Source organism: Mycteria americana, chromosome 1 (genome assembly GCF_035582795.1).
Source record: "Mycteria americana isolate JAX WOST 10 ecotype Jacksonville Zoo and Gardens chromosome 1, USCA_MyAme_1.0, whole genome shotgun sequence".
NCBI classification, from domain to species: Eukaryota; Metazoa; Chordata; class Aves; order Ciconiiformes; family Ciconiidae; genus Mycteria; species Mycteria americana.
The window spans coordinates 27,701,952-27,728,757 of NC_134365.1; the positions used below are offsets into that span (position 1 = coordinate 27,701,952).

The following is a 26,806-nucleotide window of genomic DNA, read 5'->3' on the forward strand; positions in this document are numbered from 1 at the left end:
TTTCAAATAATTTATTAGCGGTTGCTGATACTTGTTTTGCGGAATTCTAAAGCAGATTTTTAATTGGCAGCTCTCTCCTTATGTTAATACTTGATTTTTTTTTTCTTGTTGACCATTGTAAGGATATCAGAAAAAATATTCAAAATAATTATCAAACATAAAACTGCTTTCTTGTTTGGGTACTATGGACACACCACAGACCGTTTTTTAGCATGTTGGTGCTTATTGTTAATTGTTTCAGATAGTAAAGAAGTTCACATTCCCTAAGGCTTTCATTAAAAATTAGCTTCAAAATTAGAGTGGTATTGTTTCTCCCAGATGTAAATCCATTGAGGTTTAAAACTATTTTTAATTGTATTAAGCTTAAACCCTATGCATTTCTAAATCTATTTTTGAACACTGACCTCATTTGTGAGTAAATAGAAACTGCTTGCTCTTCCTATGGTCATCAGCTGTTTTAGACTTACAGAAGGCTTGCTAAAAAATTGTTGGGTCTGTCATAGATAAGTGGTGTGCTGCTTCATCAGTATTACTTGCAATCATTGAATCTGTAATATGTAGGCAATGCTCAGCATATTAAGAAAATGTATATTAATCATAGTAAAAGCTTATGATGCTTTGATCTGATAAGACAACAAACTCCTTTTGAATGAACTGTCTGTAATATGAAGATTATTTTTTTTGAAGAATTATAGAAATGTGCATACTACTGTGTATTTACCTATGTAAACTTACAAAGAAGTGATAAATCACTCAACAGTTTATTTGCATATCTTGTACAACTGGTACCATGGATAATAGAGTGAAGTTAGAATTCTTTAAAAAGTTAAAAATTACAGTAAAGGTATGAAATCTGAAAAGATTCAACATTTTTATGGTTGTTGTCTCTGCAAGCTCAGAATGTGAAATATCTACTTTTTATATCAGTGCTTTAGTTTCTCAAATATTCTGTTAAATCCCAGATTTACTTTGAAACAAGAGGAGGAAAAGAGGCTCAGAGTAGAAACTCTATATGAGAAAACAAGAGAAACACTCAGAAGGAAAGAAGATCAATATTGTAAAGAGATGGAGGAGAAACAGCAACTTGAGTTACACTCAAGGAATTTAGAAATGGAGTTAATAACACTGAGAAAGCTCTTGAAACAGGTATATTAAATATCGAGTTAAACACTTGTCATCTTATTTTTTGCTTCTTTTTAATTGGCATTGTATTCCGATATGCCTAAAGAAGGAGGTACTTTCTTCATGGAAGAGGCATTGGATAACTATTGCCAAATTTTGAGGACAGTTGAGAACAGTTGGTTCACAAAAGGACTGTTCTTTTTTTTTTTTTTTTTTTTTTTTTAACTTCTTCTTTGCAAGTTCATGATTCCTTTTTTCCTTTTTCAAAATTTAGGTTTCATTTGTATTTCAGGCAAAGCCTGACTTTGAGTTATTTTTCTAAATTACTACAAAACAGTCTGTATTTCTTCTTAATTTTTCAGAAGAAAATTAAAATTTATTATTTATAGGTGGGTTATCATAACTGTGGGGAAGCAAAAATATTTGAAAGAATACAAAGGAGAATGGGAAGATATTGCTAGCTCTGATTTTTCTCAAGATGCAAGTAGTTTAATTGTATTACTGTAGGTTGAAGAAGAGCGTGATGAAACACAGAGACAGCTCTCTCAGGAAAAGAGTGCCAGAGCCCTGCAAGAAGGAATTTTGAACAACCACCTTTGGAGACAGAAGGAACTAGAAGAAGAGACAAGAACTACTATAGGAAAAAATTCAGAGGTAAGCAGATTTTTTCTCTAATTAATTAAATTTTACCATGTTTGTTCTAAAGTCATAATAAATCTTATATAATTTTTTCTGCTTCTTGACGGATTATTTACATTTTACCAATGTAACTTAACTGTGTAAACACCTTTTGTGTTTTCCCTTATGTCTTTAAAATTTCTGGAAAGCAGCATCAGTCCCGTATGTACCTGAATTGCATGTGCAAGTAGGAAATTAATAGAAGACATTATTTACCACATTTCTTAAGCTATCTCTTATTTTTCATTTCATAGATATTTTATCATTACTTTTTAAGGTTTCCAGCAGTGAGACACTTAGCTACTTACGTCAAGGTTGACCAGGAAGAAAGTTGTTTGATGCTCACTCTTTGTGTTCCCATTACTTGGTTGTTTTTTTTAATTACTTATTCCCTTATCAAAATTACTTGCTTCAAGTATGCCTTCCTTTTCTACCTCCACATACTAAAATTTTATGAAGGAATATCAGCAATGAATTAAACTCTCTGTAGGAGTTAGAATAATTGGAGGAGAAAAAGCAATCATAAACCCTGTATTAAAAAAAAAAAAAATCTTGAAAAGAGTTTACTGAATTTACTAAGAATGTGCAGTGCTTGGAAGAATTATTTGTTCTTGGCTGTGCTGCCCAGTAAATGCAGGGTGAATATGTTTATGTGGAAAAAGTTATACATATAATAAACAGGAAACATGAAGACTATTGCGTTCCAGAGATGATTGAGTTGCATAGCTAACTTTCAGTAATACAAAAGTTAAGTGTTAAGAAGACATTTGACAACCAATACAAGATGACAGGTAGCATTTCTATTTGTTGCAGTTTTGCTAAATATCTCATAAGGAAAATACCCTTTTTAGCCTTGTTTTTACCAGATTTGTAACACAGCTAAATTAACCTTAAAGGGAATATTTTTAAAGGCTTGCGTGTACAAGAAAGCACTGTCATTTTAAAAGCTTTATACTTCAGATATTTTAAATAATTTTATTATTTGGTTGCTAGTTTAAGAAAAAAAAAAGGCATTGTATATTTGGGATGTTCATTTAGGTTTTAAGGGTATGTTACACTTCCAGTGTGTGCATACATTGTACATGTGCTGCATGGGTTCATAGAGCAGCTTATGTGTTACCTGAAATTTCAGTCTCATCTTTGAAGTCATGCTTCAGTATTAGAAATGTTAAAACACAGTTTGATACTGAAATGGTTTTGTAGATTCATTTCCCAACTGGCTATTTATTCATGTTCCTTGTCATTCAGGAATCCGACACTGAGAGAGAAAAGGATCTGTTGTTCAAAAATCAGTTACTACAGGATGAGATTGCTATGCTAAGACTAGAACTTGATCAAGTAAGACTTAGGCACCAGGAGGAAGAAGGAAAATATTTAGAGGAAAATGAGACCTTGAAAGAAAAAAATGAAGATCTCAAAAAGGAACTTAAACTGAACGAGGAAGCCTTAACACAAACAGTTTTTCAGTACAATGGACAGCTGAACTTACTAAAGACAGAATCTGCATTGCTAACTTCCAAACTTGAGCAGACAAAAGAAAGCAAAGACAGACTAGAGACAGAAATTGAATCATTTCGTTCCCGCCTGAACACTGCTGTTCAAGAACTTGAACGTCATCAGTCATCAAAAAGTGATGTCGAACGAACATTTCAGAGAGAACGTGATGAATGGCTTCGCTTGCAAGAAAAGCTCCATCATGACCTCTCTGATGTGCGAGAAACCAACAAGAGCTTGTCTCAGCAACTGAGTAAAGCTGAAAGCAAAGGTAATAGTCTAGAAAATGAGCTTCACCAGTTGAAACAAATGCTCAGAGAAAAAACATTGCTTTTAGAAATGACACAAAAAGAATTAAGTCAAGCCCAGTGTCAGGCAAAGGAATGCGATCATGCTCGACAACTTGAGAAAGATCAAGTAAGCAAACTTATAATAAAGCAGGAATCCATGCAGGAGCGATTGGCCCAGCTCCAGAGTGAAAACCTTTTACTTCGTCAGCAACTGGAAGATATGCAGAACAAGGGGATCATCAAAGAAAAAGTAGTGAATGATGTGCAGGACCGGTTTAATGATATTTTCAACAAACTCAGAGCTGATACTGAAAAGCAAGTTTACCTAGTGGAAGAGAGAAACAAGGAATTAAATGCCAAGTGTACTGATTTAAGAGAACAAGTCTTTAAATATGAGACTGACAAAGTAGAGAGAGAGGTAAAGTATACACTTAGAACAATTTAAAGTTTGTCAGTTTTTAAATAATTTTATGTTTCTAAAATATACCAGGTATAAGTTATACACATAGGAAAAAATAATGCTGATTTGTTCTGATTTGTCGTGTTTCTCTTGGAATTGTGGAAGGTTTTGGCAAAAAGGATATTACTGCTCAGATCTGAGCAGAGAACAGAAAAAAGGTATCCAAGTCTAAGCTTCAATCAAGAAAGGTGATTCTTCTCTAGAACTCTTTTAATCTCTTTTCCTTTGTCCATTTTTATGCCCTATAGAATGGTTTTATGTATTTGATGGGTTTTATATATGTATTGCACTGATGACACAAATAAGAGTGGTATAAAAGGAAGAAACATCCAATATGCAAAGGTTGAGAAATGAAGTTGTAGACAAGTGAAGTGATGGGGGATGAATTTATATTAAGCTCCTACAGAGAAAAAAAAATCGCTTCTCCATAAGTTGCTATCAAAATTGAAGCGTATTAGTAGTGTCCAGGTGTTAATTTATGTATGTGTTTTGGGGGTTCTAAGGGGCCTGCTTGTTCCTCAGAGTTAATTTCAGACACTGACCTAAGCTTTCTCTTCTCTATTTTCTGATGTGTAGCCATATTTAAATGTGTTCGTTCTTTGTGGCTCTGTGAAAGACTAATTAACTGGACAGAAGACTAATTAAGAAATCAGTTTAACTGTCTTTCTGCAAATTGATACAGTACATGAGTATGAAACATGCTCCCATGCAGAGCACTGGCATAATTTTATGTCGCTCAAACATGCATGAACCAAGTTGTTGCTTCCAGTTCTGCATGTAGATGGCTTTTGCCAAGAAAAAGGGTGGAAGAAAATAAAGGTAGGGGTACGAGTGAGGAATAGGTAGACAGTTGAAAAAGCTATAGGTAATGGGAGAATGCATTATTATATATGTTCCTAGGAGTAGGTAGGGTCTTATCTATTGATAGAGTATTCTACCAGTTCCAGGTAGAGCAATGATTTAAAAGTTGCCTTACCCATTTTGTTTAATCTTTCAACAAATCCTTCTTCACAACAAATCCAGAATCTTTGAGTGAGGTCAATATCTGCATGTGTAAGATAAGCACTTTATTCTTCATTTCTCAGTTACTTTAAGACAGAGTGGGGAGAACTCCAGCAGTGCTGTCAATCATTTTAGTTTGTGAATTGCTTTGTATTCTTACTACCAAAATAACAGGTTACTTTTGAAGATACTAGATATATGTATGAACTATCCAGATTTTCATAAACCTAATCTGTCAGTATAAAGGCAGTTGTTATTCTAAAATCAACTCAGTAAAAAGACTGCAAGAGGATGTGATTCAATGTATACTTAATGTGTATCTCAAAAGAGCTTTCAGATATATGTATTCATTTATTATATTTATATAATGGAGGAATAGAATAAAGAATGATCTAATACAAAGTCCTCCCTTTGGTCATCAGAATAATATCTGCAGTCAAAATATAGCCTTACATCGCAACAGATTTCTTGTGGTTTTGTTAGAAAAAAAAAACAACGTGATTGCAGCGTGTGCTTGTGTATTGTTCTAAGAAGAATAATACTTGAGCCTTTTTTATGTATTAGGAAACAGAAATCCTCATGAACAGCTGCTGATAGTTTGGAGGTGCTCAGCTGAGAAAGATGAAGAGAGGTCATAATTTGTGCAGATGCCTGCTGGTGACAGGCAGAATTTCATACCTTTGCGTTCAATCTAAAGACATGTCTAATTGTATAATCAAATAAGTTAAAGTAAAGGCATATGTCATTTTCTTACAATTTTCTTCATGCTCGTTTAACTGTTTCATTAGGGCATGGTCAGACAGCTGCAGCAGGAGCTTGCTGATGCTCTCAAAAAGCAATCTATGTCAGAAGCTTCACTTGAAGTTACTACGCGCTACCGCAGTGATCTGGAGGAAGACAAATTGCGCTTGCAAAAGGAATTAGAAAAGGTTAAAACCAAGGTATGTAATGTCTGTAACTATATGAATAAATCTTGAGGGTGACTGTTGAAAGTAGGAGCAAATGTTGTCCTAAAACCTAGAAGAAAACTTCATCAGGATAGATTCAATGATGTGTGAATGAATGATACTGTTTTATAAACTTAGCCTCCATGATTGGAAGGTCTTTGACGTGAGGACGCTATGTCCTTACTTGGACAAAGGTTTGTATTTGCCAAGAAGCTTTGTAAAATAAATTGATGTGTCTATAGCTTATTGCGTTTGACTTGGCCAAGCAGGTTGTCTGATTTCTGAAGAACAGTAGAAACAGTGAACTGCATTTGGGCTTTTTTATGCTGTCTATGCTTCCCCCTGCCGCCACCAGGTATCCTGTTGTCAATTCTGAATGTTTTTGTAACTTATTCTGCATATATCGTCAGGCTCCCCCCACCCCCCCTTTGGCCCTGCTGTAATTTGCCATCCTTAAGCAGCTTTCTTGCAAGTGAATAGTAACCTACTTTCTGGGCAGGGACCACCTTTTGCAGTGTTCTTATGAAAACTGAAGTATAGAGGCCTCGGAGTTTTGAAATAGAAATCATCTGACATCTCCTTATGAGAGAGTTGTGAATTCATTTTAGGAGAAGGATGAACTTTTTAATTCATATTTTCAATGGAGGAGCAAACAAGTGGGGTACAAAAAGTGTCACGAGTCACTGAAAGGGTAGGAGGGGCAGTGTCGGTGCTTAGAACCGTGCTAAAGGACATCAGTGTAGGGATGGGAGAGGCCAGTAAAAGAGATGATGAAGTAACACAGTTTGTGTTCGTTTGCTAGTACAAGTGAAGGTTTGAATGTACTTGAAATGATTGCAGTTCTTTGAGTAGAGGGTATGTGCAGATATATGCAGTACTTGGATTCTTCAGCAGCCGTTGACTCCTCTGTATAAAAGCTCACCTGACTACTGTGGATTCTTACTGTGATTTTGCAGTTGCGGGAGTTGGAAGAACAGCATCTTCAGTCTGAGCATTGTGTTCAGGACTTGAAGACTGCCTTGGATAATAAGGAAAGAGAAGTAATAGCTTCTTCCCAGAAACTGCAGGACCTCCTGTTGGCATCTTCTGGGACTAATACTACTATAAAACAACTGGAAGAACACGTGCAACGGTAAGAGAATAACACAGTGAAGCAAGGTGTCTGTCGCTTTCTGGGATTGCGTGAAAACAACGGGATAGCCTTGTTGCATCCCAGCAAGTTAATACATGATTTTGAAGGATGCCTTTTTTGTTTTAGATTATGTTATTTCATGCTGTTCTTTCAGAACTGGTGCTCTGGTGGATTTCTGTAATGAGACCTGTATTTCTTTTTAAGCCTTGAAATTGAAAATGCCAGATTGGAAGCCACAGTCCAGCAACAAAGCAATAGGATTGAAGCCCTTCAGAGAGACCTGCAAGCCTCTGCCTCAGTAAGCTGGTCATAAACTTCCCTTTTTGTGAGCTCCTGAGCCTAGTTACCTATTTCTGTGGGAAAATTTTAACATGAGGTTTTCCTGGAGCGCCTAGGAGAACTGAGTTCCTGCATTCTGCTGAATAAAGGCTGCTCAGAAAGCAGTCTGGTCCATTCCCCAGTTTTCTGGTTTTGAGAGTTTTCCCATGCTACTATAGCAAGTCCTACTTAATGTTCTAAAAGGTAACAATTTGACACTAATACACTGGTGCAACTATTGTCTGCTTTAGACCCACCATAACATCAGATGCTGCTTCAGACCCTTGTTGCAATGTGTATCATTAAAGGTATTCATCAAGTTAACTTGTGGAAATTCTGCAGGGGATATTGATGCCAAGTGCTTCATGCCAGAGGCCTGACTGGCATCATCAGGCTGGAACAAAAATTATACTACCCAGAGCTTTTGCTGTGCAGAATTGCTTTTCCTTTGGCCACTTGGTGTATGTTTGTTTTCATGAAACAGTGAAGAGGAATGCCTGTGGTACCATTTGCAGAACTCGGTGTGAGCCTTGGAATTTCCTGGTGCCCCTACAGAGTGGTTAATTTTAGCTCAGATAAGGTGCTTTCATCTGTGGCCTGTATGAAGCAAATTATTTTTGTATTGTAACCAGTGAACTAGGGCTCTTCTTATGACTGTAGTTGTTAATTAGTGCTGAAGAGATTTTTAAAATAACTACATGTGAAAGTTGAACTTTGTGATGTACTGATACTGACAAGAGAAGAGGGAAGGCAGTCACGATGCTGGTCCTTCCCCCTTGGTTAACAGGGCATGGTTTTCAAATGTACTGTGGATGAGAAAAGCTATTCCTGCCTGTTTTCATTGAAGATTCTTTGTATTCCGCATGGTGTTCCCTCTCCCTGAAGCAAATGGCAGAGGCAATGATTGCTAACAGTTTTACAGTGGCATCAAACTAAGGCCATTTTGATCACTGGTGCTGGGTTTAAATACTGTAGGAATAAAGAGGTGAAGAGGTGTATGTAATATTTATTTTTGGTAATGAGGTGTAAACTTCAGTCTCAAAGTCATCTTGCTTCTTTTAATGTGTGTCATCTTGCTTCTTTTAATGCTTCTGTAGGTTCATAACCGCCTGGAAGACTTGATAACTGGCTTACAGACAACACAGGCAGCTGCAGAGGACCACCACCATCAGCAGGTACATGACTGGCTTGTGTGAATGACTGTTTTGAATTTTTTGTGTGCAGGTAATTGATGAAAAGATCAGGTGGGCTGTGTAGGCATGGTTCAGCTGACAAATACCCTTCTGGTTTTAGGGCAAGGCACCCTCAAGGGAAAAGGCTGTAAACTTCCTCATTCCCCTGCTTCTGTGTTTTGTATCTGTGTGGTGGTGTGAGAGATACTTGTGTTCATCAGTGTGATCTGTTTGATGAATTCTCTCCCCCATCCCACGCGGGGGGAGTGAGCAAGTGGCTGTGTGGTGTTTAGCTGCCTACTGGAGTTAAACCATGGCAGATGATGGATAGGATGGATGTTGTGGGCAGGATGGAGATCTGAGGTTGAAAGCTGAGAGAGGAGACTGGACTTGGGAAATCCGTGTTATCTTTGCAGCTTTGTCACAGCTTTCCCTTGAGACCATGTTAGCTTCTGTCGTAAGACCCAGTGTTTCACCTGCTCTGTAAGGACACTTGAGGAAGTTGTACACCCTGAGGATTTTTTTATCTAAGCCTTTGTGCTAAGGTTTTCATGACTTTCTATAGATCGGTAGGCATCTTTTTTTCTTTGCTTGTTTTTTTCTTACAGAATGCCATTAAAAGCATCTAGTCAACTTGCATTCTTTATACTTGAACTGAATCAGCAAGTTCTGTTCCGTTCAAATGCATCTGTTAGGCAAATCTTTGTCCCTTTGGGTAGAAGCATAAATAGCATTGCCGATTTGAAAACATTTTCTTGCTCGCAGGAGATGTACAGTTTTTACAGAAGCAGTGAGGGTAGGGTATTTTCTGTGGTGGACACTAGAGGAATTATTATATTACAAAGTATGTGTCAGTATGAACTCCGGAGGACCTTTGGAAGAAAGTTGTAAGGTGATTTTTGTGCATGCCTCTGTGTGTGTCGTCTTATCCCCCAAAGCTGCAGCCTAATCTTGTCACTTCTAGAGTGTTCATTCTTTCCACCAGCTTCAATTGCTGTTCTTAGTTATGTTTCCTGAGGCGTGTTTTACACACCGCATTAACCTTAACCGTAGATCTTGGATGGGGAGAGGAGAGCTTAGGCCTGTTTCCATTTAAGTTACTGCTTTCTATTGCAGTGTTGTCTTTCCGGTCACCTTAATTTTTTCTTTTGCCACTTTTCACAGATGCAAAACCAGAATGTGCTGGCTCTGACATCAAAGGACTTGCACAGCATGTGGGAGGAGCAATTGAAGTCAAGATCCCACCTTGAAGAGCGTGTTGCTCAGCTTGACAGGGAAAAGGCTGAGCTCTTGGAACAGGTGAGTCCAGAAAATTCTCCAGACACCTAGCCAATACCCAGGAGAACCATGTTCATCTTTTTGTCGAGTTTTTACATACTCTGCTTTTTCTGTTATCCCTGCCATTCAGGCACTGAGTATCTTGTCATTTGGGGATCATCCAGTAAGCGAATAAAAACTAGCTGGGTATCTTTGTGTAACTTCTGGAGTGGTTCTATTGGGAAGAGTTCCCAGTGTGGTTTGCTATCAGTGAGCACATGGAGCAAGGCTGAAGTTCCCCAGTTCTTTCCTTGGATTCCTTCTGGTCATCTTCTGCCCCTGTGGTTTCTGGGCAGGGTTAAAATGCTTCATGTTTTCAGTGCAATGTATGGAGGAGCTGCTGCATGTTTTCAGCGTAGTAGGAGTTTTAAAAGCCTTGCAGAAAAACGTACTGAAGGAATTCTGGCCAAATGAACTAGTGCTTGGGAAACAAGAAATGGCTGCCAGTTTCCAAGGGGCAGTCTTTCCCTTTTCTCCTTTTCTGTAGAGGGAAAATGGAAATACAAAGTGAAAACAGCTGCTAGCTCTCCTCTTGTTTGGCTGAGAAAACACCAAGAGGAAGAACAACATGTAAATAAGTAAATACCCACCAAGAAGAGATGGAGGAAGGGAATAAAACATTGAAGAATTCCAAAAGATCGAATTCTTCCACAAGCTCCTGTCTGCTGGTCATTGAAGATCCCATGAAAGCTTTAGATTGAACTATGCTGTCCCATGATGTGCATACCTATGTAATCCCTGCTATGAGCAGAGGAACTGCTGAAGGTGTTCTCCAGCATCTCTTCCGCCTTTTTGCTTTGAAGCATTAGAAGAGGGTGGCCTTTGCTTCAGTAGGGCATCTATTTCTGTTGTTAGGTATTGGCCTGTTGTTAGGACTGGCCTGTGAAACCTGAAGTGATTAAATGTTCTCGGGAATTCTGTCTCTTGGCATTCTGTGGAACTTGGCTAACACATAGAGACGTACTGCAGCTTCTCTGTGGAGAATGCATATACTGCATCTAGATACAGTTCCTGTGTGCCATGTGTCATGTATCTTTTCTGTTTTGAAAGTGTGAGAGTGAAAGAAAGAAAGTGAAGAAGCTGGTAGAGCTGAAACGCCCAGTCGAACTGCGTCTGGACCAAGAAATGAAACGAAACATTGAACTGCAGAAAGACTGTAAGAGGTATGGCTTTTTAGTATGGTGAAGAGGTATCCCTGAGTAGAAGTCAAGCTTTATTGAACTTTAACCTAAAAATAGGTGTACGTAACTGTTTGCGAGCAAATTCAAGCCTCATGTTAGTTCTTGCAAGGCGCTTCTGTGCATGAGCCTATGGTTTTCAATAGCTGCCAAAAGAACTGCAAATATGCAGGTTGCCCTGCAGTTCTCCTGGGGAAAGGAAGTCCTTTATTCCTCTTTTCAGGTGAAATTTGGACCCTCCAAGTGAGTTGTGGCACTGGAATGCTGGGTTTTTTCTCAGTAATTCCTGGTGTGTCAAGCACGTTAAAAATGAAGCAAGCCATGTCTGCAGTGTTTACGTGAGAGTATGTGAAAAAGGCTGGTGGTTCCTTTGCTTCATTGTTTTCTTGACTAATTTTGCCGTGCAGGTTGAAGAGGCTTCTGAGCAGAGCTATGAAGAAACTAAGGGTGTATGAGGAGAGAGAGAGTGAGTCCCAGCATAATTTGCAGGGAGAAATGAAGAACAGGTATTCAGAAATGGTCAATGAACTTGGTAGATTAAGAACAAAGGTGAGCTCTGGTTTGTTTGGGGTTTTTTGGTGGTAGTGTTTTTTCTTTTGAAACCTGTGTTATTCTTTCCCTACACTTCTTTTCATGTTGTTGATTTTTTTTCTTGGCTGTATTTTGGAATTGATTGACTTTTCTTGATGCTCCTTCTGCTGTTACAGCAGTACGTGACTATGACTATAATACTGATGTTATCATTATGGGTAAAGATGAAAATGTTACATGCAAAGCAGTATCTGCAAGGGCACATCAAGGGCAAGCTGTCCTGTAGAGGAGGGGCGAGCTGAGAGTCACAGCAAGGCTGGCAGGGTCGATGACCTCGCGGGCTGAGTCCGGTGACAGTAAGTGGGGTCAGCCAAGAATGCAGATTACCAGGCCAGTCCATAGGGACAGGCAGATCTGCAGTCCTACCAGGACATCACGTCCATGGGTGAGGGTCAGGGCTGAGAACAGTGAGGCCTGGCACAGGCCTGGCTGCAGCTTGAGGCCCATGGCAGGATCTTCTAGGTCTGACAGATTAATTCCTTCTCAGGAAGAGAGGGATGTAACACCGCCATAACTCAGAACTGTATGAAGTTGGCTTTGCCCAAGATCACCCCTTGAGCCCCGTCTCAGGCATGAGTTGAGCAGGAAACAGTTCAGGTTTTGCTTTTCTAAATGGTGTCGTTGCTTCCCAGGGCACGATGTGGTGAGGTGATGCAGAAAAAGTTCAGTAACTTACTGCTCACTAGTAGCTGTCTCAGCCCACCTTTCCCTTGTCATGGGGACCCAGAAGTAGAGTTCCCAGAAGTGCTCTTGAGGTTGCTCTGACTGTTCTTTTTAGCATGTAACCTTTTATCTACTTCTCTGCTCATGACTCAGATTTGTTGCTAAAGCAGCCATATTTCATCAGAGCTATGTTCATGTTTAGAAGGTATTATTGTAGAATGAGTCAACTGCCTTTGCAGTGGCTCATTTTTAGTCCGAAAGTTAGTAGCATTTTTGTGTTTCTGTTGGAAGAGTTATTTTGAATGATGGGGAAGAGCATTACATTTAGGTGGTTTTAAATAAGTCTAAAGCTTCTGCTTTCTGTTAGAGACTCTTTCAAGTGTTTACTATGCTAGTTTCCTCCACTTTTTTTTTCTTTTTTTTTTTTTTAATAAAAGGCAGGACATCATGATTTATGTTCAATAGGTATAGAAAAGGTATGTTTCTGGAGAGGGGGAAGAGGAGGACAGAGCTATAGTTGACCATTGGGACCTATTGAAATCTGATACTTCCTGCAAATTTTTGAAAATAAACAGCAGCTTTGACCTAGAGAGCATACGTCGTCTTCCACCGCTGCTGTAAAAGCTGTGTTCTGAACCACTATTTACAAATCTTTCTGTGTAATGGAAAAAAAGAGTATCTGCTTCTTGTCTTGTCCATTCTGTAATGAAGCTTTCACTGTGTTGACAGCATGTAAAAATCCCTCTAAAGCATGATACGTGTTGTTTCTGATGAAACCAGAAGGTGGTAGGTGTGTGTGTGTTTGATTTCCCATGAGCATATGAGCATCTCATGGAAGACTAGCCCTAGTGCTTTTCAGCCTAGCCCTATGGGTGAAATGCTGCTAGTTTGGTACCTCTTGGTCTGTGACCTACTGCAGAAGAACTGAGAAAGGATGGGAACCTGAGGGATCCTATCAGAAATGATGTGAAAGCTGTTCTTGTTTTAAAAGAAGAGCCTGGTTTCACTTTTTTTTTTTAATACTGACTCAGCAGATAACAAATACAGTCTTGATGGCCAACCTCTTTACAGATTTTCACAGAATTGACTCATTTTGGATTCCTCTGAGTTCTTTTTTTCTTTTTTTTGGGGGGGGGGGCGGGCTCTCTACAGGTTGGTGAACTTTCCCAGCAGCTGGAGATAGAGTCTAAAAAATGCATGCAGCTGGAAGCACAAAATCAGGATTTGCGAGAAGAGTTGTCCACCATGCGTGGGAACCATGAAAAACTGGAGAAGAGCAAATGCCAGCTGAAAGAAGAGGTGGCTAACCTCAAACATCGTTTGGAGACTAACATGGTGGATCACAGTCAACTAGAACAATATAAAAGAGAGATGGAAGAACGAGCTGGACAAGAAATAAGACAAAAACTACAAGAAGTCAATCTATTTTTGCAGGTAAGTGAATTTCTCACTTGTGTCTGTAGTCTCTGTTACATACTTTTGTTGTGGTCATCATTTTTTAGTATTTTATTTTTGGTGCCCGATTCTGTGTGGTAGTGCTGTACTTCTGTCTTTCCTGAAGGGCAGTGGGAGAAGGGAATATGGTTGGGCAAGAGTGCTTTCAAGTGCGTGTAATGTGCCTGCAGGTCCCTGAATCAAAAGCTTGCCCAAGGTAGGTTTCCATTTTGCAGTTCTTGGCGGGGGTATCGCTGTCCACTGGTCTTGTTCTTGCTGTTCATCCTTAAATGGGTATTGCAACTTACAGTTGTCATGGCCAGACATACAGGTTCTGCTTTGTCATTGTACAGGGGAAAGTTCTCAGAAAAGAAGTCACCAAAGTTGGGGTGAGGGGGTGGAGGTGAGGGATCCTCATAATTTCTTTGAGGAATCCTTTTCTATATGCCCTGTCCTACAGAGATAGTGTTCCTTCAATAGTAGCTTTGAGGAGCAATAGTGGTAAGAGGGGGCTTCTTTCTGACTGAAAAGAATTATTTATTGTGGTAGTTCCAGGGTTCTGCCTGGATTGCTGATGGTTGTGAGGAGGCACAGTTGCCTCACTGAGTAAAGCTGGGCCGTTGAAATTGGGTATGTGTAATTGACTGGCGGGGAGAGTTCTCTTTTTCTTTGCGGTGGTTGAAAGTGCATTATCTGCTTCAGACGCAGGCAGCCTCCCAGGACAGATTAGAACAAATCAGAGCCAGTCATCATGCTTCACTGAGAAACCAGCTAAAACACAGAATTAGAGATCTTGAATGTGAATTGGACAGGATAAAAAATACCCAACAAGACAGTATTTTTCAAAAAGAATCCACACAGGCAGAAGTGGAAAGGTACAAAGAGCTGTATCTGGAGGAAGTAAAAATTAGAAGATGCCTAGCAAATAAACTGGAAAGGTAAGTCCATGCTTTTTTGGAGTGGTATTAAGATACTACTTTTTTCTCAGGCATTTTCCTCCTAAAATCCCTCTTCTACATCTGGTTAGCATTATGTATGTAAGCATAAGATGGCGTATTTGTGAGAAAAGCACCTTAAGAGCCTTCCCCTTCATTAGAACTGTCTTCATTTCTCTTTAGTATTCCAGCAGTAACACCACTGATCATGGCATTAATAGCGTAGTTTTTAACTTGATTGTGTTTTAACAGGCAGCCTTCTTGCCAATCTCTAATAATGTCGTCCTCTTATTCTGTGTATGGCAGAAAAGATAAATTTCATGTCCTTTACTGCTTGAATAAGGATAGGCCCTTCAGAGAACAGAATTTGATTCTGTGAAGAAAAAAAAAAAAAAATCTTTTTTTGGCTTCCATTTTAGCAGTGTGTCTCAGATTTGAGCTTTCCTTGGGAAAGGGAGGGTAGCCCAGAGTTCTTTTGCAGGTGACATACCTTTCAGAAGAAGCTATGTAAACAGTTGGCGTTCACAGATTGCTTTGAAGCCCTAATGCTGAGAAGTTCTAAGTGTTGGTAATTCTCTTGCTGCTCCTTGCAGGTAGTGTGACTTCTTAGAAATAGATTTTTCCAAAAAACCTCAGATCAAGTGATGTTCTTGTTTTGGATGCTCTTAATCCCTTCCACTTTCAGAAGTCGAATAATAGTCAAAGACCTGGAGGGTAACTTTGTGAAAGCGTTACTACCAAAGATAATTCTTTGTATGCTTCTGAATGTTTCAGAGCTAATGAGAGACTAGCAGAAGCCAACGCTAAGCTCCTTCAGGAACGCCATAGAAGCAAATCTTTAATCGCAAGCAGCATTGTCAGTGGAGGTCTGGCTGCAAGTCCAGTTCTGTATTCAACTGAACTGGGACATCTTGGCAACAATTTGGCACTGAACAGAAGTCTAAGTCTAGGAGGAAGCTTCCTAAGCCCAACCGGGAATGCATTATCATCAAGAAACAGGGTTGAAGCCTATGTGGCTAAGGTAAGCATTTTGAAATACTGTTCTCAACTACTCCTAAAGAGTATCCATAAGCAAGGTTATGCTTTTTAGCCTGAAGTTAGAATCCATTTACAGTTCTAAACTATATGGTCTAATATGCCGAAACAACTGCTAATCATCAAAACAATACACAACTATGTGGTAGGGGTGAAGACTTTTGGTTGTCAGGGTTGTACAAATTTCCAAGAGTGCTCAAAGACCAAAAAATACTGACATCTAAATAATGAACTGTGTAACTCCATTCTTTTACAAGAGAAACTGTGATAAAGAATACCGTGGCATAGGAAGTTCCCAGCTAAGCTCTTCATTAAATTTTAACATATAGTATGTATGACCTATTTAAAATGGCTAACTTTTTATGGTGAGTGCAAAATCCCATCAGATGTCTTTGAGTCACCTTTTCCTTCTTCACTGTCTTCATTCTAGCAGTTTCTTTGCTGGAACTTGTTTTAGTACATTAATACCAACAAAGGGTTGCTTCAAAAATAGGATGATATGAATGGGATCATGTAACTTCTCACTGTATACTTCAGTGCAAGGCGTATACTATGTGTAGGAGGCATTTGTTTTTGTAGTTCCTGCTATGTGTTATTACATGAAAAGGTGAAGTTAACTACTCCTCAGGAGTCTTCACAGCTTTCTAATTTTGCAGCAATGCTGCAACCTCTGTAATACCTCTGGTCAAAGTATGCCCTGTAATTAGCAGTCAGTGTGACAGCACATCCCTCACAGAATGGTGAACATTATATCATGAGATTTGGAAACCAGATGTCAGTCAGTTTCCCACCAGCATAGGACTGAGGCGTGGACAAGCTTCTCTATTCGGTCAGTGTTCTATCCCTCGCATATTCTGTTGTTGAATGAATCTGAGAAGTATTCATTCACTTGTAAGTCCATCTGAGTTCAGTGGTCCCACCCACATTGGAAAGAACCCATTTAAACAGTATGTCTACATACTGCACCAGCTTTAAAAAAAAGCAAACAAAACAAAAAAAAATGGACAAAGCAGTGTAGGTAATGCGTAGCAGTGGCAGTTGGAGAGATTAACTTTTCTGTATCACTATGAATGTGTTTTTCAGGTCAGAGGTGTGGGCATACATCACAGAAAGAACTTGGGAGGCAATTAGTACTGTACCATCTGCAGGGCTGTTCTGCATGCAAGCAGTGGAAAGGAGGCAAAATTCAGGGACCCACTGCAAAAATGAAATAAGGAGAAGGCCAGGACAAGGGAACAAGAGGGGTAGGGAGCAGGGAACAAGCGAGGAGAAGAATGGACAGAGAGATGGGAGCAAGATATTAAAAGAAGAAAAAGGCAAAGGAGGAAACCATCCCACCTCTAGGAAAAAAGCTGCCCTAGTTTAAAAGAAAAGGGTTAACAGTTGTGCGTTTTTTCAAGAAGAAGAAACAGGAAAAAAAAAAAGACAGTGAAGGGAAAGAAAGTGGGAGTACTCAGTGCTTCTTAACTGAATTACAGCAACATTCTTCAGGTAGTCCTTTCCATTTAAATTTTCCAGAAGAAATTGGAACTCTCTGGGCATCTCAAAGTTTTGTCAATATCAACATAGACAACTTTACTGGTTTACTAGCTTCCCTTCAGTATATTACAGAAATTAAATATTTTTAAAGGCTATTTCATAGCTCGTTGTTTTTATCCAGTTGCTAATATATGCAGACATATATTTCAAATAGTTACATAGGCTGCTTCAACACTTTGTGAAAAATGGTTCGCAAATCTAATCGTGAGAAACATTTTAGCTGATTCCAAGAAAAGTGTGCATTAGATTTGAGAATGGTGATACCATTCTCACTCAGTGTCCTGACTTGAACAGCAACCATAAAGTTTCTTTTCAGAGCATGCGTGTCTCGCATTTTGTGATGGATTGCCATGCTGGGGAATGCTTTTAGGTTTTGGTACTGTTTTTTGAGGCTTCACTTTCAAGGTTTAAAAAAGAGACCCAAAAAAACCCCATCAGCCTTGAGCAGACTCTCAAGGAAGTTGAACAATTATGTATGACATTTCCCCAGTCTCCAATTAACTGATGCCAGGTGGGGTTTTCTGTTTGTTAGCTTGGGGGCTTTCTTATATACCTAAATTTCTCCTTCCTAGTGCAGTTTTGTTAGTAGGACTTAGTTCCCTGAAGTTCTCTCTGATCTTGTTTGGAACCTACAGAGACTTTTACTTTGCTGTCAGCAGAGGATCTGAGGGTAATTGGCTCTTACTATACAGAGTTTGTCTTCTCGGGATTAGCTTTTAATTCTAATATAGTATTAAATTCTAAAGTTTTCTTCCCTGAATGAAGGCAAGTAAAACTATTGCTAATCTTCAGAGACCTTACCCATTTCTTACCATTTCTGCCACGTTCTCTTAAGAAAAAGCTGGGAATCTCAGCATGCCTGTTTTCCCTCAATCAAAGCAAAAGGCTGGTCTCTGGGACTCAGAATTACCGGTCTGAATTTATTTTCCCTGTTACTAAATCCAGCTGCACATCCTTTCATGATATTTCTTCCTATAATCACCAGTTAGGGAACAACTGAGACTCATTGTAATGGCACTGTCTGTAGCCTCAAGCCACTCAATGTTCAATGTATTCAGGGAAGTCTTAAGACCTGATCTTCTCTTTCAGAGTCCTTCAGAAAAAGGAACAGGGTTCTCAGAGGTACAGTAGTTGCTAGAGGACATGCATCTAAGTAGGTATTTCACTTAGAACTGCTGGCTTAAGTTTCCTCATCTGGGTGCAGTATGTCATTAACAGTGTTTGAAGCCATACCGTATCTCTGAGGAACTGAAAGTACAGGATTCCTGACATGTGCGTCTAAAAAAAGAGGATTGAATTGGAAAATAAGGCTTTAAGTCAGGAAGCAACAAAAGGGAAAAACTGCATGTATCCCTCTGCATACAATAATGGATAGTGAATCTCGACCGGTTTCCAGATGCAAAATTACAAGATGCACAGTCTGTGCTGTCATTTCTGCAGGAGTCCTGTGTCATTCAGTAGACAAGTTGCCACATGAGGAAGGAATTCAGAGATGACAGTTTTAGTCTGTTTTGAAGTACTTTGCCAGTTGTGCTGCTTAGTACTCTGCCTGTTCACCACATTATTTAAAGACAGAAGAGTTTCTCTGACTCTAAGCCTTTTCTTCACTTCACTGTTTGCTTCAGTTATGCCTCAGATTTTTTTCAGTAACCTGGTTCCCTTCTGCAGAATTTGTCTTGCCTTTAAATTCAAGCTGAGCAGTGCCTTCTTGGCTGGAGATTACAAGTGCTCCTGCCACTAAAGCTCATAATGACAAGGAGTTAAGGAGCTTAAATTGCAGTGTGCCTCAGGTAGTCCTCTTGCGCTTCTTTTTTTAGTCAAAGCTCTCTGTGCAGATTTGGTGTTTCTCACAGTAGCTTCCTCAAGGTGAGAAAGGCTATTTGAAGTAGAGGACATGCCATTCTTAAGAGAAGGATGTTTATGTAAATTTGGTTTGTGCAAAAGCTTTTCAATAGCTTCAGGGGCAAGGAGGTGAAAAGACTTCACACTGCTATTATTCAAAATGCTGGTATTAATTCTTTGTCCATGCAGCTGTTGGAAAAAACATTGGTAAATGGTGCTGATTGCAAACAAGAGGACGAAGTGCTCCTCTGGCAAGTGGACACAGTTACGTCTTTTAGACATAACTAAGAAATTTGGAGTTTAAAGGCTTGAAAGATTTCACTTTTCCTAAACCACTACTTAACGCGACAGGCAAATGTCTGTGATTATGCATATAGCCTTACATTTTGAAGATGGTCATGTTGCAAGCTCAGCAAAAAATGAACATTTTATTCTTTAAAAAACCATAAAGAAATGTGTTCCATTACAGTATAGCCCCTTTCCCCTTATCAAATATATATGCTACAGAAATTAATAAGCTTCAACTGGAAGTGCAAAAGTATCTTGAAAAATATAAAAAAGTTCATATTGACACAAGTAATTAACCAGTAAAATGCTAATCACATGCAAATGTCTTTGGGGTTTTTTGCTTGTTTTTATTTTTATTAGAACTCCAGTAATGAGGAATAAATTACAAGTACTTGAAAATTTCTGTGCATGTAATTACAAACAGTGACTGTAGCAACTAGCAGTTCATTATGTTCTGGAAGGAGGTTGGCTGAAATTTGTTTCATAGTAGGACTTGTGTCATAAGAAGGATGTACGTGTGTATTGCCTGTCCTTTACAGGAGTAGAGAGATCTTTGATGGGGTCTTTTTGTCTTTTTATGATCTGGTCCGCTGACTCCCAAACTGCTCATGAATTGGCATGTCACCATCCAGAACTAAACTGAATCAAGCAGATGAAACACAAATACGACGTACTGCTAGTGGTCTATGTACCATAATTTGGGAACTGCTGCTTTAGTCCGTAGACTAAGGCAAGGAATGTCTGCTGCAAGGAGTTTTTGGGACTGGAGTCCTGTTGTTAGGTTTAACAAATGTCAAGCTTAAATCCTAACAGCTGTGCGAAAGGCTGGTGAAAACTAATGTGGGTGTGTTGACATAGAAAATAATTGTGAACTCTGCTAGCTGCAACCAGTGTGAATTAGTGGATTTATGAAACCAGTTTTCCTACATAACATGAGAAGGGAATGTCTGCTTCTTGCTCTCTCAATTTCTGTTTCTTTTCTGATTTCGTTTTCCGTCTGCTCTCTTGTATTGTAGCAGTCTTTTTGTATTGTTAGCTTTTTTACTTGCTTCATTTACATGTAGGCCATGTTCTTATTTCTCACTGAAGACCTTTGAACTTAAGGCCATTTTTCTTTCTTCTTCAGCTCCTTAATCAAAAATCTGTTCTTCTCTCTCTTCTCTGCAGCCAGATACATGACAAGGTTTGTAGCCAGTATTGTTTAATGTTGGGTGGTATTTTATACTGGAAATGTTTTGTCTATTTATGCTGTTAGGTTTTGATTAAAACTTACTGATGCATTTGCATTTTCCTAATACTGCAAATATTTTGAATTTGTTAGTTTGTCCAAGTGAAAGAATGACTGCTGCAGAGTACTTTCATGCTTTATATATTTGTAATGTTATGGCTTCTGTAGTAGTTAACCACCTGTAAGATGACAGTGTATGGATTTCATCTGCTATAATGGAACTTCTTTAAACTACAGAAGTAGGCTGGTTTACCCTCCTTACCAGTTCTGATGTTCAAAAAGTTCTTGCTAGTTTGTGTCTGGAGTACCAGTACTGTTCTGAAGTAGAGTTCCTAGACTCTGAGTATCAGCTCATGGAGTCTTACAGGATCCAACTTATTCTGTGCTCAAGCAACCTACATGGGTAAGTAGTAAATACGGCTTTCTGAAAAAGAATTATTGAGAAGATGACTGTTGCAAGGGAACCCAGTATGTTACTGCCTGAAGAGATGTGCAGTGAGATGAGAAGTACCTCAGTGTAGAACTTAGTGCAGAAGAGATAGTAATCACTGTTCTGCTTTCCAGTTCTGTGACTAATCTGGCAGAAGCTTTTCTGGAATCTGAATTGTCATCCTTACTGTCTTACTGCTCAGGAGGTTTGGGATAGTCAGCTGTGATGCCTTTTTCAGGGGACTGGGGGGAAGAAGGACAGTGGAGGCAAGTTATAGTCCTCAAGGGTGTATTCTGTCTGGCTCCTCATCCCCTTTTCAGAAACCAGTCTGTCAGCTTTATTTCCACCTATTCCTCTTTCCTCAGGCATGGATGAGAATCACAAAGTTGATAATGGAATGTATAAGAGGAAAACAAGATCTTTTTCTTATCTTGATTCATCCGCACACGTTGCGGAGCATCCTGTGGGCCTTCTGGTTGTTGTGAAGGCTCCAGAAACGAGGGAAAGTGGTTTCTTCTAACACCTCAACTACTGCTGCTTTTCTTAGGATTGGTCCTGGTTTTGTATCGTCTTTTGGTCTAGGCATTAGTTTTCCTGCTTTTTTTTCTGTTACCTATGTCTCACTTCATGTGTTAGGGGGTCCCTTCTCCCCAGGATTTTGCTGCTGCTTGTACCTGCTTGAAAACAATTAGAGGTTTGGGGATTTGAGGGGTCCTTTTCTGTTGTTCTTTCAGATCTGTGCTGCTCTCTTCTAGCTGTGAAGGCACAGACTATTCCAACAAAGTACCACTGTGTGGTTCTTCCCCTGGAGGAGCTGGTGAATTTGGTCGCAGCTATCCCTATAGTCCCAGAGAGAGGGCCCTTCCCTCCACTTTGCTCATTTATGACCCCATTTCTTTGGTCCTTGCAGTTACTGCCTGTTACTGCTCCTCTTGTGAGGGTTTGCAGAGTGCTTCCCCTTACTGAGGCTTTTGTTTTCTATGGCCTGTTGAGTACCTTTTACAGTGTTTCAGTTCTTCTCTTTGTTGGTATGTTGCTAGGTGAGCCTGCTCATTTCATAGAATAAATACTTATTCCCTCAGGGATTTGGTACTGAAATTAGAGAATCACAGAATGGGTGAAGGTGGAAGGGGTCTGTGAAGATCACCTAGTCCAACCCCACCCCTGCTCAAAGCAGGGTCAGCCATAGCAGGTTGCTCAGGTTTTTGTACATTTTCAAAGATGGACACTCCACAACCTTTTCTGGGCAACTTGTTCCAGTATTTGACCATGCTTACAATTTAAAAAAAAAAAAAAAAAAAAAAAAATCCTTATGTTAAAATGAAATTTCCTCTATTTCAATTTGTGCCCATTCCTCTTGTTCTTTTACTTGGCATCACTGAGAAGAGTCTGGCTCCATCTTCCTTGCTGCCCCCACTGGGTATTTATACACATAGATAAGGTCCCGCTGAGCTTTCTCTACTCCAGTAAAGAAACAGTCACAGCTTTCTCAGCCTCCACATAGCTCCCATGGTCCAAGACCTTCAGCATCTTTGTGGCCGTCATAGGCCTGGAAGCTGTGTGGTATCTGTTTTGAAAATCACTTCTATGTGTCACAGACTTGATGGAAAAAATGTAGGAGTCACAAGTATCATCAAATGTAAACAGTATATAGCACTTGGACTATGAGTCTTCAAAAGATCTGTTCTCTTCTTGTGAAGACTTTGAAGTCAGAATCATAAGTAAGAATAACTTAACTGGTAGCAATAACCACCTTCTAGGGGAGAAAGGGATAAGTGCTCCTTTCTAGTGATCCAAACTGATTTTGATTACATGATAAAACCCACAGCACTTGTTGTATAGAAGCTGTAGCTGTTGCTATCTTTTCTTAGTACAAAATTTGCAATAAAAAATTGTGTGTGTTTTTATATTTTTATATATGTGTCATGGTATTTGCAATAACAAAAAAATCTTGGCATGATCTATAAGAGCTCTTTCAATTTTCCATCTTAAGGCGGAGAAAAGAAGAATATTGGTGCGTGTGTTTTTTCTATACAATGGAATATGTCAGTCCTGCAGCAGCTGCTGTTGCACCTCTTCTCTTACGAAGTTGCAGAAGCCAGTCTCAACTGAATTTGTCCTTATGGATGGCATTTGTGCATATCTTGGCATTTAGCTGACATTCTGTTCATGCATTTGATGATAGACTTTAGCCATGCCTTCACTGTGCTTTTTTCCTGTATTTTTTTTTAAATGCCCGGTTATAATCCATCTGGCGAGTTACAGATTGTTTTGTGCCACAGTTAATGTTGCTCAGCAATGAGAATGCTACAGCCTGGCTGACCAAGAGTTTATCTTCATTAAAAATCAAACCCCAAACCAAGATGTCTGTATTTGGGATGATATTTTTAGGTTTTGTCACATTATGTGTGGGTTTTAAGAATGTTTTAGAAGTTTAATATTACAAAAATGTAACTGTTAACATATTAACTGTATATTTTCTGCATAATTCTAGGTACGGCGGGAACTGGATGAAAAAATCACTAAAGAACTTGAACAAGGTAATGTGTCATTATGTTAGGAGTGCTTTTAAGGAAGATGATGACTGTTCCTAACTCTTGAAAATAATGGCTTGAAAGCTGTCAAGTTTCTGTGCTAAGCACAGGGGGTTTTTTTGCCAGCTTTCCAGTTTAGGCTTGAATGTGAAAACTTCCTGCTTACCAAAATACTGTATAGAATGTTATGCAGTTGCCTGAAAAAAAACAACTGCAAGGAAAACTAACCCATTTCCCACACACAGATACACATGGATTAAGCTGAAGTCACCTTTCACTACAGTTAATCCTCAAGCACAAACATGAAACATAAAAGCAGCCCTGAGATAAGATTTTTATAGACTTCAGCCATCACTTCTCCTTCCATGTACATCAACTGCATTCAGCATTAAACCATGCCATACACGTTCTCTGCCTTTAGTTCTTGATTTTTGGCGTCTCTTATTCATTGCTTGTATTTGTAGCTTATATGTTGCAGTCTTTTTTGAACAAGTAAGAAGAATACAATCAATGACAAAATATATCCTTTCCTTAGGAAAAGATCATTCAGTAGTGTTTAGGCAAACATGAGTTGATTGCTTGTAATGCATAGCATAAAACATGCTCTATAATATGTGGCCAGGTGTCCAAAGAGGAATTCTACCTATTTCATAATTGTTCCTCCAGTCTCACTGCTTTGCAGTGATTGGTGCTATTTCAAAGCAGGTAGCCCCTGAGAGCATTTCCTTCTGTTCCTGTATGCTTTTAATCATATAAAGAGTTTTCAGCTGTTGCTTCATAGCTCTTTCCATATGTCTGAATGGACATAAAGCCATTGCATTGCATCCATGTGCATTTTGAATATAATTGCGCATCTGCTAGGAGTCATAGAGTGTGTTTTGGTTTGGGGACCTTGTCTGGAAGAGGCAGCTGGAGAAAGATGGCAACGTGGGTTTGCTTTCATTGAGTATGCGTTTGCATGGTGGAAAGAGGGTTTCTCCAGAGCGAGTTACAAAGACGCCCCCTTAGAGAAGGTGCCAGGCTGGGAGACATCCTGGCCTGGCCTGACTGCAGTGCAAAGGTGTTTGCGTTTTCACAGGCAGATTCTTTTAAAGTTTGTCACAGTGAATGCAGAAGCTGGTTTTTAGGAGTAGTGTTCCAATAAATCACTGGTTTGAACATTTAAGGAAAACAGACCCTTGAGGTTGAAGAAGTCTGCAGGGAGCTAAACTTAGCACTGGTGTAAGCAGGAGTCATTTGTGGATTCCCTGAAGGTGTTCAGTGTGTAGCCTCTGGAATTTCTTTCACTAGCTTTAGAAAAACCATTGATTGATAAGCAAATGTGGAAAAAAAAGTGTTTTTTCCTTTGTGCCTAGCCCTTTCATTGTTATGTTCCCTTGGAAGTTTTTAAATCTTTCTGGACTGTAGTCTCTCCAGTTACCCATAATGTTTTTACAGTGACTTATTTGGCCGTGTCTACTGTAAAAGTAACACCAGGAGTCTTGTCTCTTTTCTCCCTAGCCACTGCTGAACTTGAAACTGGATCTGCTGGAGCTTCTCCCATGGTATCCACTGATGGTTCTTCAAAAAATTTCCATGTTGACCAGGATCCGCTTTGCAGGGCAATACAGGAGTACCGTGATGTTTTAACCAAAAATTACCTGATTTGAACAAAATGCTAGGGAAAGGCTCTGGAAATCATTTTGTTTACATAGTGCATCTGTGGTTTCCCATTCCACGGTTCAGATGTGATAAACATGTTTACTGCAGTCAGACTTAGAATTTATATTCAATTAAATGGATGTCAAGCACATTGCACTTACCTGTTGGTTTGTTGATATAGTTGTTTTATTTTGCACTCAGAATAAGAACCACATCTATTTTTTCTGACTAGCAGATTGACTAATCTTGATTCTTGAGCTTGACAGAACTGTCAAAATGTTTATTAAGGTAGATGCATTATTTTGCTCCACTCACGTTCTGTGTTTTAACAAAAGCATTCCCTTTGTTCTGTTTAGTCCTTTCACTCTGTGTTTTTAATGTTTCCAGTGTTTATTTTAATGCTTAGGACATTATTTGATGTGCTTTGAGCCTGCTGCTTCAGTCCTGATGCAGTGAATATTTCTGCTGATACAGTGAAAGTTTTACCAGTGTTCAAGCTGGAGAATAGGGCACTTTACATTGCTGTCACTTTATGCGCCTTAGGCTTAAAAATACTGTGAGTGTATAGTAGTGCCAAGACAGCTGTTATGTGGTCTTTTTGGTATGTTTGTTCTGTGTCACAGAACCACGGAATGGGTGAGGTTGGAAGGGACCTCTGGAGGTCATCTGGTCCATCCCCCCTGCTCAAGGAGGACCACCTAGAGCCAGTTGCCCAGGACCGTGTTGGCTTTTGAGTATCTCCCAAGGATGGAGACTCGACAGCCTCCATGGGTAACCTGTGCTAGTGCTCAGTCACCCTCACAGTAAAGTGTTTCCTGATGTTCAGACTGAATCTTCTGTGTTTCAGTTTGTGCCCATTGCCTCTCATGGTATTCATGTTGATTTTTGTATTAAAAATTGCTGCAGCTTTAGACATTTGCAGTTCCTACGTCAACACCTGTGGTGCACCTGAAACACTTCATCTGGGGGGGGGGGGGGGGAAGGAATGTTAATATACCAACCTTCAGTCTCCTCGGTACTTTCCAAAACTAGTGTGATAGCAGCAACAAAAAGATTGGCTATCCTAGCAGCTGATGATATGGTGGCTGTAGCCCAGATGTTGGCCAGTGTTGTGGGACATTTGTGTCAATAAAACAATCAGTTTTACTTATTTCAGGGAGTTGCTTGTTGTTACTGAAGATCTGAAGTTGTCATTTTGTGTCTACAAAAGTCACTAGCAATCGGAGGATTATAGAACAAAGACCCAATTCTGGAAAAGTAAGAATGGTTGTACTGAGATGAATTAAGACTGGAAAAATTTGGGGGTTTTACCCACTAATTCAAGGACTTGAGTTAACAAGGAGTGAGGAAAGCAATGAATGCTTCTGTGACACTCTGATCTTTTTTATGTTAATACATTTTTGTGAAGCTAATACACTGTATTTAATTCCAGGCATTCCGTTCCAACTTGATATTTAATAAACTTTGTAATCTAGTACATGTCTTTGTTTTATTGTTCCCCTTCTTGACTTTGATTTCCACCCCCTTCCCTGCCCA

The 26,806-nt window shown here is 39.3% G+C and overlaps 1 protein-coding gene across 3 annotated transcripts in view; it reads left to right on the forward strand.

The window, feature by feature from the left end:
• ANKRD26 (ankyrin repeat domain containing 26) overlaps positions 1–26,242 on the forward strand; it is a 62,514-nt gene extending 36,272 nt beyond the window's left edge. For all 3 annotated transcript variants that reach the window (XM_075493344.1, XM_075493363.1, XM_075493353.1), the window contains 15 exons: positions 963–1,146; positions 1,630–1,776; positions 3,049–4,002; positions 5,835–5,987; positions 6,950–7,125; positions 7,330–7,423; positions 8,541–8,618; positions 9,780–9,914; positions 10,983–11,095; positions 11,518–11,659; positions 13,517–13,798; positions 14,501–14,736; positions 15,508–15,754; positions 23,590–23,635; positions 25,130–26,242. In XM_075493344.1, the coding sequence (XP_075349459.1) occupies positions 963–1,146; positions 1,630–1,776; positions 3,049–4,002; positions 5,835–5,987; positions 6,950–7,125; positions 7,330–7,423; positions 8,541–8,618; positions 9,780–9,914; positions 10,983–11,095; positions 11,518–11,659; positions 13,517–13,798; positions 14,501–14,736; positions 15,508–15,754; positions 23,590–23,635; positions 25,130–25,278 (3,136 nt within the window). In that variant the 3' untranslated portion in view covers positions 25,279–26,242. The remainder of the gene's footprint in view (positions 1–962; positions 1,147–1,629; positions 1,777–3,048; positions 4,003–5,834; positions 5,988–6,949; positions 7,126–7,329; positions 7,424–8,540; positions 8,619–9,779; positions 9,915–10,982; positions 11,096–11,517; positions 11,660–13,516; positions 13,799–14,500; positions 14,737–15,507; positions 15,755–23,589; positions 23,636–25,129) is intronic.
• Positions 26,243–26,806: the final 564 nt, after the last annotated feature.